At 33.8% G+C, this 16,822-nt stretch overlaps 5 protein-coding genes across 7 annotated transcripts; 2 read left to right on the forward strand and 3 right to left on the reverse strand.

Annotated features, from left to right (window-relative positions):
• Positions 1-78: 78 nt before the first annotated feature.
• Positions 79-825, forward strand: LOC106651564 (NADH dehydrogenase [ubiquinone] 1 alpha subcomplex subunit 2). The gene is made up of 3 exons (XM_014370101.2): positions 79-255; positions 406-512; positions 582-825. The coding sequence occupies exons 1-3, from the start codon at positions 173-175 to the stop codon at positions 668-670; spliced, it is 279 nt and encodes a 92-aa protein (XP_014225587.1). The 5' UTR covers positions 79-172; the 3' UTR covers positions 671-825.
• On the reverse strand, positions 823-4,095 carry LOC106651563 (pseudouridine-5'-phosphatase-like). 3 transcript variants are annotated; one of them, XM_014370098.2, is made up of 4 exons: positions 3,929-4,095; positions 1,991-2,209; positions 1,280-1,512; positions 823-1,212 (listed from the first exon to the last, which is right to left on the reverse strand). In XM_014370098.2, the coding sequence occupies exons 1-4, from the start codon at positions 3,990-3,992 to the stop codon at positions 1,036-1,038; spliced, it is 693 nt and encodes a 230-aa protein (XP_014225584.1). In that variant the 5' UTR covers positions 3,993-4,095; the 3' UTR covers positions 823-1,035. The 3 variants fall into 3 exon arrangements, with proteins under 3 accessions (XP_014225584.1, XP_014225583.1, XP_014225585.1); XM_014370097.2 differs by lacking the exon at positions 1,991-2,209 and adding an exon at positions 1,724-1,942 and having other exon boundaries at positions 3,929-4,093; XM_014370099.1 differs by lacking the exon at positions 3,929-4,095 and adding an exon at positions 1,724-1,942 and having other exon boundaries at positions 2,023-2,098.
• Positions 4,096-4,283: 188 nt separating this feature from the next.
• On the reverse strand, positions 4,284-7,041 carry LOC106651562 (pseudouridine-5'-phosphatase-like). Its single transcript, XM_014370096.2, has 4 exons — positions 5,636-7,041; positions 5,349-5,567; positions 5,043-5,275; positions 4,284-4,979 (listed from the first exon to the last, which is right to left on the reverse strand). The coding sequence occupies exons 1-4, from the start codon at positions 5,703-5,705 to the stop codon at positions 4,803-4,805; spliced, it is 699 nt and encodes a 232-aa protein (XP_014225582.1). The 5' UTR covers positions 5,706-7,041; the 3' UTR covers positions 4,284-4,802.
• Positions 7,042-7,172: 131 nt separating this feature from the next.
• On the forward strand, positions 7,173-9,797 carry LOC106651561 (ras-related GTP-binding protein C). Its single transcript, XM_014370095.2, has 7 exons — positions 7,173-7,549; positions 7,706-7,854; positions 7,929-8,335; positions 8,410-8,546; positions 8,620-8,762; positions 8,838-8,980; positions 9,048-9,797. Exons 1-7 carry the CDS (start codon positions 7,547-7,549, stop codon positions 9,320-9,322), a joined length of 1,257 nt encoding a protein of 418 aa, XP_014225581.1. The 5' UTR covers positions 7,173-7,546; the 3' UTR covers positions 9,323-9,797.
• A 1,062-nt stretch (positions 9,798-10,859) lies between these two features.
• LOC106651560 (gamma-tubulin complex component 5) lies at positions 10,860-15,870 on the reverse strand. The gene is made up of 12 exons (XM_014370094.2): positions 15,555-15,870; positions 15,059-15,484; positions 14,561-14,989; positions 14,256-14,472; positions 13,877-14,186; positions 13,617-13,813; positions 13,046-13,557; positions 12,672-12,960; positions 12,410-12,610; positions 12,222-12,304; positions 11,985-12,144; positions 10,860-11,430 (listed from the first exon to the last, which is right to left on the reverse strand). The coding sequence occupies exons 1-12, from the start codon at positions 15,624-15,626 to the stop codon at positions 11,363-11,365; spliced, it is 2,964 nt and encodes a 987-aa protein (XP_014225580.1). The 5' UTR covers positions 15,627-15,870; the 3' UTR covers positions 10,860-11,362.
• Positions 15,871-16,822: the final 952 nt, after the last annotated feature.

Here is a 16,822-nt window from a genome sequence, read left to right on the forward strand (position 1 = left end):
ATATTGGTTTTTTTATGTCGACTCAAGTTCTACGACCAATAAAATAAGTATTATACATAGCTCTAATAATCCTTCTTAGTAATCTTAGTAGTCCTCTTGCAGACAGCACTGGCGTCAGTGAGTAGGTCAGCTAGCAGAAAAGCAATAACCAGTTTTCCTCTACTCTGTTAAAATGGCAGCAATCAGATTGGGCTCGAAAATCAAGGAGCTGCGAATTTTGCTCTGCAGCCAGTCAAAATCCAGCGAAGGTGCCAGGTAAACCTTTCAACTCTTCATCCTTCTATTCTATCTAATGTCAATGACAAAGGCATCGAATTAATACTTGCAATAGCTTCAGTTTCACAGCTTCTTGGTTATGTTTCGTTACGCGCAAATACAATTTTGAATATTATTTTTATCTTTTAGAAATTTCATCGAGGAAAATTATGTCAACTTGAAACAAGCAAATCCAAATGTGCCTATACTTGTTCGTGAGTGCCTCAAAATCGAGCCCAGAATTTACGTACGAGCTGGTGAGTTTAGAACTAATTATTGACATTCGACAATTCGGCATAGTATTGATAGAGCGAATGATTTTTCAGAACAAGGCAAGGAATCTTGGCTTTCAATTGGTAGCATGAGTTCAACTGACATCGCGCAAAAATTACAAAAAGCGGCATCCGAGGAATGATTTTCATCATCTTGTGTTTGCATGTGTTAAATATGAATAATGGAGAACTTGGATAAAATACTGTACTATAATTTATAGCTGCTCATCAAATAGCACGTTTTAGTTGCATATTGTTATTTATTATAATCGTTGAATAAAAAACCATTTGAATGTAATGAGTTTCGCATAAATTTATTTAACAAAATTTAGAGTTGCATTTAAAGTGATACAAGTTTTGTTTGAACTATAACACTTTACTTAGGAACTAGCATTCCTCTAAAAACTTCATTTATATAGTTTTTTAATGTGAATACAAAAATAATTTTAGTATTGACAGATAGTCCCGGATATTTTAAAATTAAATTTCTTATTATTTACTAATTTTTTCAATCAAATTTTGGTAAACCAAATTGTTCAGGCTTAAAATCTTCTAAACTATTTAAAACAATTGTAGCTTTCTTTGTAAATTCTTTAGGTAGGTTTGGATCAGGTACCATAACAGTTTGCATACCAGCACTCACACCTGCTTGCACTCCATTTGGAGCATCTTCAAAAACAAGGCACTAAAATTCAATATTAAAATTTGATTACTTTTTGTCAAACGACTTTTCAACAAATTTCTATACAAACCTTAGATGGATCAGGGCAATCAGGAAATCTTCTGGCTGCTACCAAGAATATATCTGGATTTGGTTTTCCTATTTTCACGTCTGGATCAGATCCACCAAGAACTTTATGATGAAATAAATCAAAAACTTCTGTTAAATGCTTTGTTTTGAGATTGAAACTCTCTTCACTGGAACTTGTAGCTAAAGCAATGGGGATATTGTGTTTCTTTAAATGTCTCAACAACTTTTCAGCACCTATTTCAACATAGCAAAAGATTTTTGTTAAAAAATATAAATTAATTCATTTTTGCAAGATTCAAGCTAATTTGCTAAAGAAGTTTTAGTTTATCATGTACATAAATAAAATGAATTAGTTCTGGTTCTGGTATGAGCTCATTCCTGATATGAAAAAAGAAACAAAAAATATTTTATCAATTGGGCAGTGCTAATAAAACATATCCTTAACCTGGCATCATATCAACTTCATGGAATGATTCTATTTGCAAACGACGATACATTTCTGAAAATTCATCGATGCTCAAAGGCAATTTGTAATGAGATATAATGAGTTCCGCTCCAACTTTTTCTGGCCTTCCAAGCACCTCGTAAACCAACGTACCTCCGTATTCATGCCCATATTTTTGAACAATAGCACCATATACTTTTTTATACACTCTTTCTGAATCTGTATAATGAAAAGAAAGCTTCATTAGATTATGTTATGATATATTACCTGGTAAAAATTTAGTCGTTGGGAATATCTCCTTGTAATCATCCTGCAGACGTTTATGCAATTCATCAGGTTGCATTGGTAGTTCAAAAGTATCAATGAGAAATTTAATTAACTGATGAGTATGGAATCCCATGGTTTGACCTTTGTGAGCCCATGTGAACTCTTTGCCATAAGGACTAAGTAAACGATTAAATACAGTTGTATAAAGCTGCTCAGTGTCTGTGAAATCATGGTAAAGATTTTTATTAGGCAAAAATCTGTGAAAACTTTGGCCGCCAGGCGGCAGATGTGGCGTGAGTCGTCATGCGCAGTAATCATTTCGATACACGCATAGTTATTCTGCTTTCTGCTGCATATACTACTGCTGGCTGTCTATACTGAGAGTTTCAATAATATTATAAATATTTTCTAAATTAAAAGTAACGTCATGCGGTGTAAGGTCGAAAGTTGTCAAGGGCTAAAGAAATTTAAATTTCCGAAAAATGAAGATCTGAGAAAGAAGTGGCTAAATGCTATTCGAAGGCCAAATCTGAAAGTAAAGCCAAATGATGGGTTATGTCAAAAACTTTATCATAATCTTCCAACCTGTGAATCCATCATTCATTTATTATAAACATAATCATAACCTGTATGTGTTTTGACTCCTATTATTGATGCATTGTTACTTTTATTTACCTTTTAACGAGTTCCTCTTTTCTTCCCCACAATCTCTTGGCTCCTCTATCTTTTAAACGTTTTTTAATTTCAGGAAGAGTTAAGTCACCATATCCAATTTCTTTTGATTCCTTTTTTTTGGACATTTTAAAATACGAGCTCTTTCGGGCCTCACGAAAAACGCGTTTCTGCGCATGACGACTCACGCCGCATCTGCCCCCTAGCGGCAAAAGTTTTCACAGATTTTTGCCTAATATTAACAGTACTAAACTAGATTTCAGGAAGTGAAAGTGCTACTCAAGTTTCAGCACAATCACAAGGCAGTGGAAGTTATGCTCAGAATTGTTGTTAGAAGTTATATGCATATTTTTATGAATACGTCAATTCAGTGGCCTTGGAGTACACAAATGATTTAAATAGACCATACAAATATTATTGTTTGCGCGCTATTCAATAATGGCGGTCGTCGCGCTTTTTGCAAATTGCGACGACCGCGGCCGAATAGACACTCAGCACTTTTGAATAAGGGATTAACTTCAAGGTTCAAGTTCAAGGTTACGTTAGTGTTACATCATATTTTATTGGTTCGTCGTTGTTGTTAGATCTGACAAAATCTTATTGACTAAGAAATCAATTGAAAACACGTGTTGGTATGTAAAAACTTTTAAATTAATGATTGATTCAAAAATCAAATGGAGATATTTTTGGTACTTGAAAAAGATCGCGTGATGAATGATTTGTATGTTTAATCAATTTTTCCGAAAAAAAATATTGAACGATTATTAACTACTAATAATTAGAGTATTTAAATACATATAAATATCACATCGCTGTTAAATCGATGAAGTTTTACACAAACATGATCAATAATCTATCATAGTTGCATCACATCTGATAAAAGTATTTGCGAGTTATCACATTAGAACTAAGTAACTAAGTTTGTGCCCAGATAACACGAAAAGTTGCCGCAACATTTCGGCAACTGCAATTTTTAAACTTGCAGCAATTCATTTAATAATTAACGTAGAAAAATTTCCCGATTGGTAATGAAGTACCGTTGTAGCAACGTAACGGAAACTTTCCGCGTTATCTGTACAAATATATGGTCTAAATGAAAAGATGAGCGACTTAAAGAAAAAAGCTAGGTTTGGCTTGAAATTTTCCACTTCGGAGTCGTGTATAAAAGTTGGCGCACTCCCTATTGACGTACGTTTATATCTATATATATGTCAACTGCAACAGCTCACACAAAGTGAACAGGGCAAAAAGCAGCAAAAAGCTTACCAATCAACAATCCGTCCATATCGAAAATACAATGGGTGACATTTTTGTAGGTGGTCTCGCACATGATGACAACTTTTTGATTTATTACAAAAAACACTTGAAGATTTTGAACTATTCGGGTGATGGTCGACCGTCGCCGGCGAAGGTCAGGAGGAAATTAACTCAGCAGTCAGTCGTCAGATCCACGCGCGTCGCGGTTTAGTTCGCGCTGCTGCTCGACTGCTGCCGCCAGTGCTGCTGTCTGCATAGTTTACAGACTGTATATAGCTGTAACTTTGACTTGCGCGAGCGCAGAAATCGCAATTGGGATTTCCAAATTGAGCTTGTGTAGCTTTTGTGCTTTTCCTGATATTATGTTGTATTGTATAATGCATTGACAATGACGTCAAGCACCCCAGTTTGCTTGACGTAAAGTGACGACGTTTTTGCACAGCCAATTTTGGATACGATTTAATATTTTGCGGTTTTTTTTCATTTCACTTGTTTATCATTTTATTCAAAAATTCATTCGAGCATCCTTTCGATGGTAAGATTAGTAATTAATGGAAAAAAATTATTAGAAAACTTATGAATGATCAAGAAACCTCCATTAGTCATTTGTTTTTTTCTTAATAAACTTACCTATTTTAAGAAGATTTACGTTAAAAATTTTTCAACGACTTTTTTTTCATGTAATTGGGTACTGTTTTTGACGGCTAATCTATTCTCTAATCGAAATTTTTTCGCAAAGTTTTTTACAAGTACAAAAGTAAGGCTATTAAGTAATAAAAATTCTTTCAACGTATAGCATTTGCTAAATTTATAATTTTTCACTAAAAATGCTCAATTAATTTTGACTTGAGGCTGCATGCGAGGAAAACCAGAACGAATTCGTTCACTGAAATTTCGGTAATCCGAAAAGCTCGGGTTTGAAGTTTTCCAAAGTATCGATGACCAGAGTAGCTCTACCAGTTAAATTTCTGGGCAATTCTGGATCAGGTACCATGACTGTTTGCATACCAGCATTTAATCCAGCCTCGACTCCGTTCGGCGAGTCTTCGAATACCAAACACTATAAGAGATAATGGTCATATTAAAACCGCCCTGAATCATGAATGGACGATAAACAACAAACCTTGGATGGTTCCGGGTTATCGGGAAAACGTCGAGCGACGACGTAAAAAATGTCCGGCTGCGGTTTTCCCCGCTTCACTTCTGGATCGCTCGAGCCCATGACTTTGTGATCGAACAGATCGAAAAATTCTCCAAGATGTGACGTTTTGAGATTGTAGCTTTCGACGCTAGAGCTGGTGCCCAGTGCTATGGGAATCCGATGTGCCTTCAAATGACGCAACAGTCTTTCGACACCTGTCGACATAACGAAACGATCTCTTTAATCGATCTTCAATAATTTTCTATCGTGGCGAAATAAAAATTTCACCTGGCAATAATTGAGCGGTGGGAAATGTCTCTGAGTATTTTTGCTGCAGCAGTTGATGCATCTGATCGTCGCTCATGGGCAATTCAAATTTTTCGACCAAGTAATGCACAATTTGAGCACTTTGAAAACCCATAGTCTCGGCCTTGTGGGCCCAAGTAAATCGCTTGCCATACGGCTCAAGAATATCGTTGAATACTTTCAAATACAAGGCCTCCGTATCTGCGAAAATGATTAATGATTTCAAATGAATGGACTCAAGGTGTAAATTACTTATATAGAAAACCTACTCAAGAGTAGCCCATCCATGTCAAATATACAATGGGTGACTGGTTTGAATAGTGCATCTTTTGAAGCCATGATGTGCAGCTGTAACTTAAATTATTCCTGAAAAGACAAAAAGACCTTTGAAAATGTCAAGCTCGCAGCTATGTAACACGTGATATAAGTAAACCGTTGCTACAAAATATAATTACTCACTGATTCATATGCCACGATCTTAGTGCGGCTTTCATGTTAACGATGTTCTTAAGTGGGGGTATCGTAAATACCGCTATGCACAGCGCCGCAGTTGTGCTTTTTTATGAGTAAAAAACAGTTACAGAAACGCATGCGCTTATACTCAATCTAGTAATTCAGATGATTAATTTAGCAGCGAATTTTTGAAGAAAAAACAACAAATAAGAGTGGCATAGTAAAGAGTTTTGTGATTTTGACACGAAGCGTACTCCCTCGTAAGCGATTCGTTTGTGTAGATTTTTACTTTTGGTCTACTTGTACGAGAGGTAAAGCAATGACTGAAAGTTCATAAAATCATCGTTTGAGAATTTACGAGAAACGAAGCAAAAATAATAAAAGGGAAAACTTCCGCAAGTTAAAAGTGATTTTCAAGAATATAGCTTTTATACGAAATTCAATGAGGCAACGATGAGAAAATTTCTTTCCTCGTGTATCAAATCGCGATCTCCGAATGCGATATCTCCGCTCTTCTTATAAGAGATAGAATACCGATTGAAATGGTTGATGTTACACTAAATAGAAACATCTGAAGATGGTATTTTCGAATTTTGTGTTGGACAGGGAAAAATTTGCCTCAACCAGGACTCGAATTTTTCGAAAAATGAAAATTTGATTTCAATATAATAAAAAGGAATTATTTGGACCATTTGCGAACTTTAAAAAACGAAGAAATAAAATAATTTTTTCAGATTTTTTCAGATCCTGCTTAAACTCGAGGTACTTCTTGAAGATTTTTCAAAACCACGTAAAAATGCTTACGACCGAACTCGCCGGTACACAAGTTCGAATCTGTCGTAATTTTAAAAAGCTCACAAGCCTCGGTATGTTTCTAGGGGCGCGATGCGTCGATGACTCGGCTGATAAGTCACACATACTCTGATGCTTTTTCAGTTGTTCACTCCTGAGGTGCAACGGGTACTATTTTGAATGAAAAACTGGAAAAAAATGTACCTTTGTACAAAACACATCTAAAGTAATAAATATTATATGTGCAATAGGACGTGCAACTTCTATATACTTTTTTAGATTAAACACGGAATCAAATATTTTCTTACTTAAATAAAGTCAAATACATGCATAATACATTAAGAAATGATCAAATTTCGTACACTTCTCTCACAGTATCTATAAATCTAATCCACAACTCATCTAATCTGTAACTGCGGAATCCGCGAGTTATTTCCAGGAGTTTGACCGTCACTAAACCCCCAAGTTTCTTCTGCGTCTCTCGTGATATGTTCTATTGTAGTTTGCAGTCTCGAATCCAAATGTCTGAATGTCGACTGCCGTACGTAGGTCGACTGTCGTTCGTCAGATATACAAATAAACATCATAGACAATTTACCCACTTCTACAGAGTACCCACCCTACGTGTACTTTTTTACTGATGATAATAAACGTAATAATTTAAGTTTATGATTGATAGTTTCGTTGCGTATCTGATACTCCGTTTTCCTACTCCATAAGTGTTGAAATTGATATGTGTTATAATTTCTTGAGGCAATCAACAGTCAGTAGGACGTAAACAATATCTCGACTTGAGAAGTTGTAGCTCTTATCAATTAGTAAAAACAGAGGGACCTGCAGCTGCAAAAGATTAAAATTGTGTAAAAAAACAGCCGAGATTTTTTGTAATTTGTTCGTTCCAGTGTTTGTCGATTGACTAATTTTTCTGGCACAAGATGGTAAGTGATGGTGCATTTTTTACTAATGGAAAATTGTAACCTATGAAACAATGAAATTATCATTTATTTTTACACTCAAATTATTTATTCGCCGTGACCCACTCATCTTTGCTGACATTCTTTTACATTATCTTTCTTTGGTTATTTGTTTCATAGGATGACGAAGATCAGTACCAAACTGGTTACGATGTAGGCTCTTTTCCTAAAGATTTTGGATACACTCCTTTTGATGGTGAAGCTGAAGGCACAACAGGACCATTAACAGGGGATCAAAAACCTAGAATTCTCTTAATGGGCCTCAGGAGGTGAGACTTGAAAACAAAAATGTAAATTAACATTTTGACACTTAAAATTCATCATTATCCATATACATTTGTAGAAGTGGAAAATCGTCTATTCAAAAAGTTGTATTCCACAAAATGTCACCAAATGAAACGCTATTTTTGGAGAGTACAAATAAAATCATCAAAGATGATATTTGTAACTCAAGTTTTGTGCAATTTCAAATCTGGGATTTTCCAGGACAAATTGATTTTTTTGATCCTACATTCGACAGCGATATGATTTTTGGAGGCTGCGGTGCTTTAGTCTTTGTAATTGATGCTCAAGATGATTACATGGAAGCACTAAATAAACTACATATGACAGTATCTAAAGCTTACAAAGTTAATCAGGCAATAAAATTTGAAGTTTTTATCCACAAAGTTGATGGTCTATCAGATGATTACAAAATGGAAACTCAAAGAGACATACACACCAGAGCTAATGATGATTTAGTAGATTCAGGTAAATTAATAATGAACTTGAATAAATGATATTGCATAATAAGAAACATAAATTATTTTTATTTTAACTTATAGCTTGTGATCAAATACACTTGAGCTTCCATTTAACTTCGATCTATGATCATAGTATATTTGAAGCTTTCAGTAAGGTTGTACAGAAATTAATTCCCCAACTGCCAACATTGGAGAATTTATTAAACATTCTTATTTCGGTAATAATAATTTTGATAATCTTGATTTTTCAAATTTATAAATGCAAATTATCTGATGAATTGAATTTTTTAGAACTCAGCAATTGAGAAAGCATTTCTCTTTGATGTTGTTTCAAAAATTTACATTGCAACTGATAGTTCTCCTGTTGACATGCAGAGTTATGAGTTATGTTGTGATATGATCGATGTTGTAATAGATGTCTCTTGCATATATGGGTAAATTTCAGATTTTTTATAGGAATCATAATGATAATTTAAATTTTTAATCATAATTAATTTGTATTATTTCAGTTTAAGAGAAGAAGCAGCAGCTTTTGATAGTCAAAGTTCCAGTTTGATAAAGCTGAACAACGGCACCATTTTGTACTTGCGGGAAGTCAACAAATTTTTAGCTCTTGTATGTATTTTAAGAGAAGACAACTTCGAAAGACAAGGTCAGTATAAAAACTTATTTCTAAATTTAGTCTTTACTTGCAAATTATATTTACTGTTTTTTTACAGGAGTGATCGATTACAATTTTCTCTGTTTTCGCAACGCCATTCAACAAGTTTTTGAACTTCGAAACAAAGCTCTAGCAGCAGCAAACTCAGCCTCAAGTCCTTCAAATGCAGCCAACCACTCAGCATCTCCGGACAGTACTAATCTTATCATTCAGCATCAAGACACTAATGTTCCAGGCCCAAGTATGATTCAGCCACTACAACCTTCCACTACCACAAATGGGGCTACTACCCTTGCACCAAATGGTGCGATAAGTGCATTAGCCCAAAGCTAACCAAACCAGTATATCACTGCTGCTAATATTAATTCTAGATTCGACTTTCGTGGCAGTGAAACTCTTTAAATAAATGATTGGGCTGAATTTGCAACAAACATCTTAACGCATTTGTTTCATGAATCAATGAATTTTTGTTTTGTATCTTATTTGTGAATATCCTATTCTATAATTTTATGTAAATAGAAAGAATTGCTTTGATAATGATCACCGATGAAAAGCAATCATTGTTGTATGTCTTTAGTACACTGTTCATTATGTTGTTAATTTTTTTCCTGAATTGTATAATAATGCTGAAAGAAATTTTGCGCTAGATTGAACAAAAAAATATTGAACATGTGTAAATAAATATTAAAAACGGGATTTTATAGTCTCACAAGCAATCATTTAAAAAGTGATTGCTTAAAATGTTTGTAAATTATTTTAATAACTAATAAATCGAAAACGATTGATAAATCTTGTGGGACCCAAAAAACTTTTTATAATATAAGCTAACAGTTATTTCTCACCATTTCAGTTAAATAACTAATTATGATTTAAAGAATCTCTTATTGTGAAAAGAGATGCTACAGCATCCTTATATAATTATATATAGCTGCTAGATGAAAACCATGTTATTAGAAAAAAGAAGAAAGTTAAATTATATATTTGTTAAAAATTACATATGAAATAATAATAAAATGATAATTTTGCTTTTTTATAACGTTGAATTCAATTGAAAACACTAAATTTCTACTTTAAAAATCGACGTCGGTCGTCATCCTAGATTCATGGACGATCTCATCGAGAAGTTGATGATTTTTATGTTTCTTGCGACGTTTAAAAATTTTTGCAGTAAATTTTTGCTCATAATAAGTTAGAGATTTGGGCGTACGTGTAACCAAACTGAAACGAACAATTTTACATGATTATGTTGATGATCATGTTTTCTTAAATAGAAATTTTATTTTACGATAAACATGAGGTCTTGCTCAAAATTCGACGTCCAAATGATTTCGAAATTTTTTAACTGTCATAATCTATAATCTTACACGTACATATATTATTTGTATGTATTTTGTATTATTCATTTGATGAATAGAACTGACGCGTTGTTATGAGATATATTTTTATAATGATCATCACTTCGATTGATATATACTTTCATTGTTTTGAAACAGTAAAAAATTATAAAATAAAAACATTTTATTCAAAAAATGTCATGTTTACCCGTTCATTTTATTCTGCAAAATTCTTATGGGAATTTCATTAATCCTTGCTGATATTCCTGATGGCGGCAAAGATTGATAGGCTATCTCGTTAAATATGTTTCGACTTAAATGGCTTAAATGATCCGCTATCGTAACGAATCTGTGTCCCAATCCGAACACGGCAGAAAACAGTTCATCTGGAATGGCACAGGAAGAGGGTACATTCAAGGAATTAAACGTAAAATTATTTCGACAAGAGTCCAAAATTTACAATAAAAATAAAAATATATTTGTTAATAACGAATAAACAGTACAATTTTTCATTACAATGAAATACAATATAATACTTGTAATTGTTGTTCATCCTCGCAAGGTTTAACATTTTTTGGCATTAAAAAGGTGATTAAAGCAAAACATTTGAAGTAGAATGATATGTAAATGTGTAAGATACGCGATGAAAATTTGGGAAATTGTAAATTAATTATTTATTTGAACGTTATATTCGATATTTTTAGAAAAAAAAATCACAAAACTAAAATTGTATGTACTTTTGTATGAACAAGACTGTATGCAATCGATGAACTAAGGTTTACATGACTTTTAACTTAATGAACAATGTAATTCAAAAACATTATTTACATAACAATGAAGAATTGAAAAAAATGAATTAGCATAAATTAACTATTGATACATAATGTAAATCTAACAAGACAAACGTCTTTTTTGTCTTATAGCGTGTTATACAAATGATTCTTTTCTCTCAGTGCCTGATGCAAGTTATAAGAGGTGTATTATAAACTTTGGGCGATGTAGAAAAAAAATCGATCACTATTCTACTAAAAGCCAATGGTTATTTGTGTATGTCGCTGTTTTGAGTTGATGGCATACTGCAACTAAAGGCAGAGCTCAAACCAGTCACTGCAAACAGGGTAATAAAAAAACAAATTATCATTAGTGGGTTGTATGAACAAAAAAAATTAAAAAATAGTTCCATTTTTGCTGATATATAGACAATTTTTCTTACAAAAGCGGTTAGTTAAACGATGCAAGCTATAGTAAATATGATAATAAACAAAAATCAAAGCACGTTAAATTAGCAAAATGAATAAAAATTTTAATAATTTCTCTATTTGTAATGTTCAAATAAATCGAAAAGTTTAAGTATAAGTTAGAAGTGATGATTAATGAAACCACGAGAAAATAAAAATCTCTAAATTCAACGTGCAAACGAAAAACGAACCTTTTCACCATAAAAAATTAACTGCAAATCGAAAATTTTATATATATAATATGTAATATATATATTGCATGCATGCAAAACATTTTCGCCTGATAGAATTGTAATATCATTCGTATTGACTAGGCATCGTCAAAACTTCCTAAACGTATCTCGACGAGGGTATTGTTGACGAAAGTACGCGGAGAAATGTGAGAGACGTGACGCGCGAAACTCTCGGCGATCTCGAACTTACGGTAATCGGCATCCTTGTGCTGCACCGCATTGTGCAGGCCTAGGGCTAGGTAGGCGTGATATTTGACGTAGTCGTTCTCCAGATCATCGAGAGCTTTACCGATGAAAGATAACGAGTCTGGCTTCCATTTGGCACGAACTTCGTGGCACATCTCCAGAAGCTGTGGATGCGTCACAATCATGTATCGTGGAAACGATGTTGAAGTAAGAATTTAATAGATCGGTAAAAAAGTGTTACCTTGTGAATGGCTCGAGTTAGATCGCTAAATTCTTCGGTTTGCAGGCAATGCTCGTAAACGTTTTCTACGTATTCATTGTGGACTACAAAATACATTTTTGTTTCAAAATGTTCAACAGTTGATTCAATTTGTTTTTAATTGTCATTTTAATTATAATAAATAATAAAAAATGTTGGAAAAATAATACTTGTTACGATCGCCTCGAAATTTTCTGCTTGAGCCAGGTCCTTCACGAGTTTTTGTCCCAATCCTTGTAGAACTTGTCCGGACAGGTACGTATGTATGGATCCGACCGCGTGCATCAGCCAAAATCTCAAGCACTCGAGTCTTTTTATGTGGAAATTTTGAATGGTATCATGAACAATCGAATCGTCCACACGGTTCAAATCTATAGCACAATTATGGATTAGAAACGACAGAAACTTCGAATTGCGCACCGTAAGACCTACCGTTAAACTTCAAATTATTTAAAGTCCACATAGCCCATTTGAGTTTCAATTCAAATCTGAAAATTTGATTGTATTTATCGAGCGTCTCCTCACTCAAAAGCATATTAATGGGCCATCCAGCGGCATAATGCAATTTAATGCCATCGACGGCTTCGAGGACTTTAACTGTTCGAATGTTTGCCACTGTGATCGACCAATGCGAGGTAGATTCTGGCCATTCGTGCGTCAAAACTTCTCCCAGCAGGCACGTGACATAGTAAGAATTGTTCCACATACGGTTCGACTCGATCTATAAATAAATAACGTATGACGTGCTGAAAACACCTTGAGGAGCTAGATGAAAATTGAAGTAAAATACTCATAATCATGCGAACCTCGTTGAAGATAAGATTACAGAATTTGTTCATAACGTGACTTTCCATCATGTAAACTGAACGCATGAGCTTAAGCTTGGCGTCGAGCTTATACTCCTTCACCAGGATGTCCTTGACCAGTTTACTGGCTCCGCTAAATCTCGCATCTAAAACGCGACCGATTACTAATTCCAGTATCCTGCGCCAAGGCGGCACCACTCGAATTTTGTTTACGAACTCGATACTCGATGTAACATTCTCGGTTAGCCGAGTCGACGAAGAGTCAATCACGTCGTCTTCTGGTGGAATGAAAGTTTCGAGTGCTTTGCTGAAGAACGGATTGTTCGTAGCCATTACCTGTTGCGTTATTGCTTGTTCGACGTCGTCGATCGAGCGGCTGCAGTTCGGTACACGAATGGCTAGGGTCACCGACGTTGAGTCAATGCAATCGCTGGGAATTAGACTCTTATCGTATTTGGCTGATTCTAAGGATATCTCTTTCAAGCACTCCTCGCGCAAACTTCCGCTGAACACTGAAAGTTAAATGTGAATTAACAATTTACTGCCGGGATTTTGGCTGTGTAAAAATTACCGTGTTCTTTTTCTGTCATGTTCCACAGATCGGACATACGATCTAGAGTTGCGAGTAGCTCGACGCTACGACCCATGTGATACACTTTGTGCATGAGTATTTTCATCACCGGATCGTCAAGACATATAGGATCGAGTGTTCTCACTACAAATTCCTCCAAGCACCTACTGTAACCCCGAGAAGAAGTTTCAGTCGTTCTAAAATCCAACACAGATCGTTATTGTAACTCATGTTAAAAATATGTGAATCAAAGAACTCACTCTGTGCAACGAGCAATCAAAAATTCGTCTCTCCAGTCTTCTAATCGTCCTTGACTTAGCCAAACATCAACAATATTTAGATAAACAGATAAACAAGAGAGATATAAACTAACACATAAATTTATAGCATCTGGTTTGCTGCAATTTTGAATTTTATAAAACAGTTTTGATAATAACTTTGAAGCACTTTGCCAATTCTCTGACTTTTCCCAATCTTCTGTTACAGTTTTATGAATTTCATAAATAGTTTTTATTTTATCTAATTGAACCTTCAGCAATTTTGATATGGAAAGAAACGTCTTTTGGGAGTCTGTGACATAAAATTTGTACAATTGATTAATAAAATGAACTATATATAAATTCATTAAGAATATGGTACCTTGTTTCATAACTTCAATTTCAAATTCAGAAAGTCCTGTCTTTATTTTCAAAAGTTCATGTTGAACCATTGTAGCATAAGTCTCATAAGTAAAAGATGGTTTGTGATCATTTTCTGATGATTCTTTCATTCTCAATACATTTTCAAGAAAATTTTCAATATCTTTTATCATGGTATAATACTGACAAAATGACCTTAACATACTTTTAAATGCAACCTTTGAGTAAAATTGAATTAAAAAAAATTATTTTAAAGTCTGTTTCATTAAAATAAACATTGGAATTGTATTAAAAATGAATTCTTACGGTAGTTAGACTTGGTATAGTTGCTTCTTTTACTGAAAATTTAGAATTTGCTTCCTCTTGATAAAGAGTCATGGTGGATTGAGCATGAAACATCCATAAAAGTTCTCTGCATGCTTGGTACTCACTTATAGTACTTGTAACTTTTCTATTCCTTAATGTACTTTTTTTCCAAACCTCATTGAAATGTGCTGCTGCAAATGGACTATCTACTCTATGTTGATGCCAATCCAATTCATTCCACCAAAAAGTTTGAACATTATTTTTTAGCCAATTTTTTGATATTATTTGTTGTGGTAAATCATTGATCTGTTCTCTTGATGAAATTTCAATCAAATTATGAATGATATGTGATTTCTTTTCATTAGGCTCATTTTCTTGTTTATAAGAAGACAAATCCAGCTGACCATCATTTTCATCTTCTGACCAATCCTGTAAATTTCTTATCCAGTGTTATGGATAATTTTTTTTAAATTTAATAACTGTGAAATGAGTACTTACACTATCGCTGTCACTATCATATTGATTAAAGAATTCTTCTTGCCCTTCTTTTAAATATTGAGCCCAATCAATTTCCTCCAATTTTTCTTCTTCTGTACTACTGTTATGACCATTTAAACTGCGATCTCTACTCAGCGAAGTGCCAATTTCAGATTTATTTGTCTCATTCGCCAAATTTAGAAGCAGAGACAACAAAGACCATTGTAAATCATATTGTGGGTGTCTCTCAAAATCAAAACATGTAAGAAAGCTTTCTACAAGCTCTTTGAATTCTTTGGCAACGTCATATTTCCCATGAATTAAAAACTTCTGAGTAATCTCTTCAATTTCTCTTTTAACAGCATTACTGTTGACAGATAGATAACGGTGATGTTTTATTTGAGACAAAGCAAAACGTTCACAAATGGGAAATCCTTCGTGACTCTCCTATGCAAAAATAAATAAATAGTTAAATGTCAAGGGAAGAGAATATTACTACTAAAAAATATTTCCATACTTCAAAACCACTTATAGCGGTAATTAAGAGTTTTAGATCCCGATGGATATCGGAGAGTATTTTCGTGCCCATTTTCTAGCAGTTTTATTATTCATCACATAATTCGAATCGCTTGTTTGTATATAAAATGTTATGATGCATTGTAAGTTACGAACTCCATTTCGCGCAAAACTGCGCAAAAATATATGCTGCAGCCTGGAACTAACCTTATATGCTTTAGCAGACAAACTTTGACGGGATATTTAGGTGCGAAATTTAAATTTTGTCGACAATTCAGTGAATGAATTTTAAGATGCTTCATCGTCATACTTATTGAATCAATGAGGACATAAGTAAAAGTGATGTTCATAGTTCAAAAAAATCGATGCTTAATAAAATAAAATTGAATAGATGGGCAATAGTGAGGCCCAATTACACACATTTTAGACGAGTTAAAGTGCATTAAAGCCCGAAATTACAAAATTTCTCTTTGCTCTGTAATTTACTTACATACGTTATATGTTTAGGCTTGAAATTCAATGTCTTGTCAGAATTTTGGCTCAGATTTAGAGTCGGATGTGTTGTAAAAAAACAGTTAAGGTCGTTTAAATGAAAAAATATATAAATTTATGCAAAATATCAATTTTAGATTTTTTATACCACTTTTTTCTAACAAATAAATGTCCATGAAATGAATTCTAAAATTGATCAAAGAACACCCTTAAATTTCTTCAGAATTTTCGGGAACAATTTTTTTGCTTTCCGAAAATGGGGAAAATTCAATTTCCTAATATCATTTGAAAAAATTTGAAAGTATCCCTCGATAAATTCCAAAACTTTTTCTTTGCTTCAATGGCTTTCGAGATAAAAAGTGAGTTTAGTTGTTTACAAATTTGCGGTCGACTAAGTCCGTGTTTTGCAGAAATGTTTACGTTTTGTTTTTTTTTTTAACGATCATAACTTTTTTACTACGCATCAATCTTAAATCTGAACCTGGAACATAAAAAATAGTCGCATTTTCAAGCTAAGCGAAATTTCATCATTCTGAGCTTTAATGGGTTGATGCACACTTTACACGCGCGCGCCTACTATCGAGTTTATCTTATGAAGACTAATTTGTACGGGATACCGGCTTATCTAATCTTGGTTACACTTGCGTACAAGCCTACTACCTGAGCTGACAAATTTCTATTATGTTCTAATCATTGTAATGTTTCAATTAAGTGGTTTCGTAAGATCTCATTGGCTTTCAATTAAAATCAGGGCTCACGTATTTACTCACATAAACT

The sequence above is a fragment of the Trichogramma pretiosum genome, unplaced genomic scaffold (genome assembly GCF_000599845.2).
Source record: "Trichogramma pretiosum strain Unisexual culture from Peru unplaced genomic scaffold, Tpre_2.0 scaffold9, whole genome shotgun sequence".
Lineage (NCBI taxonomy): Eukaryota > Metazoa > Arthropoda > Insecta > Hymenoptera > Trichogrammatidae > Trichogramma > Trichogramma pretiosum.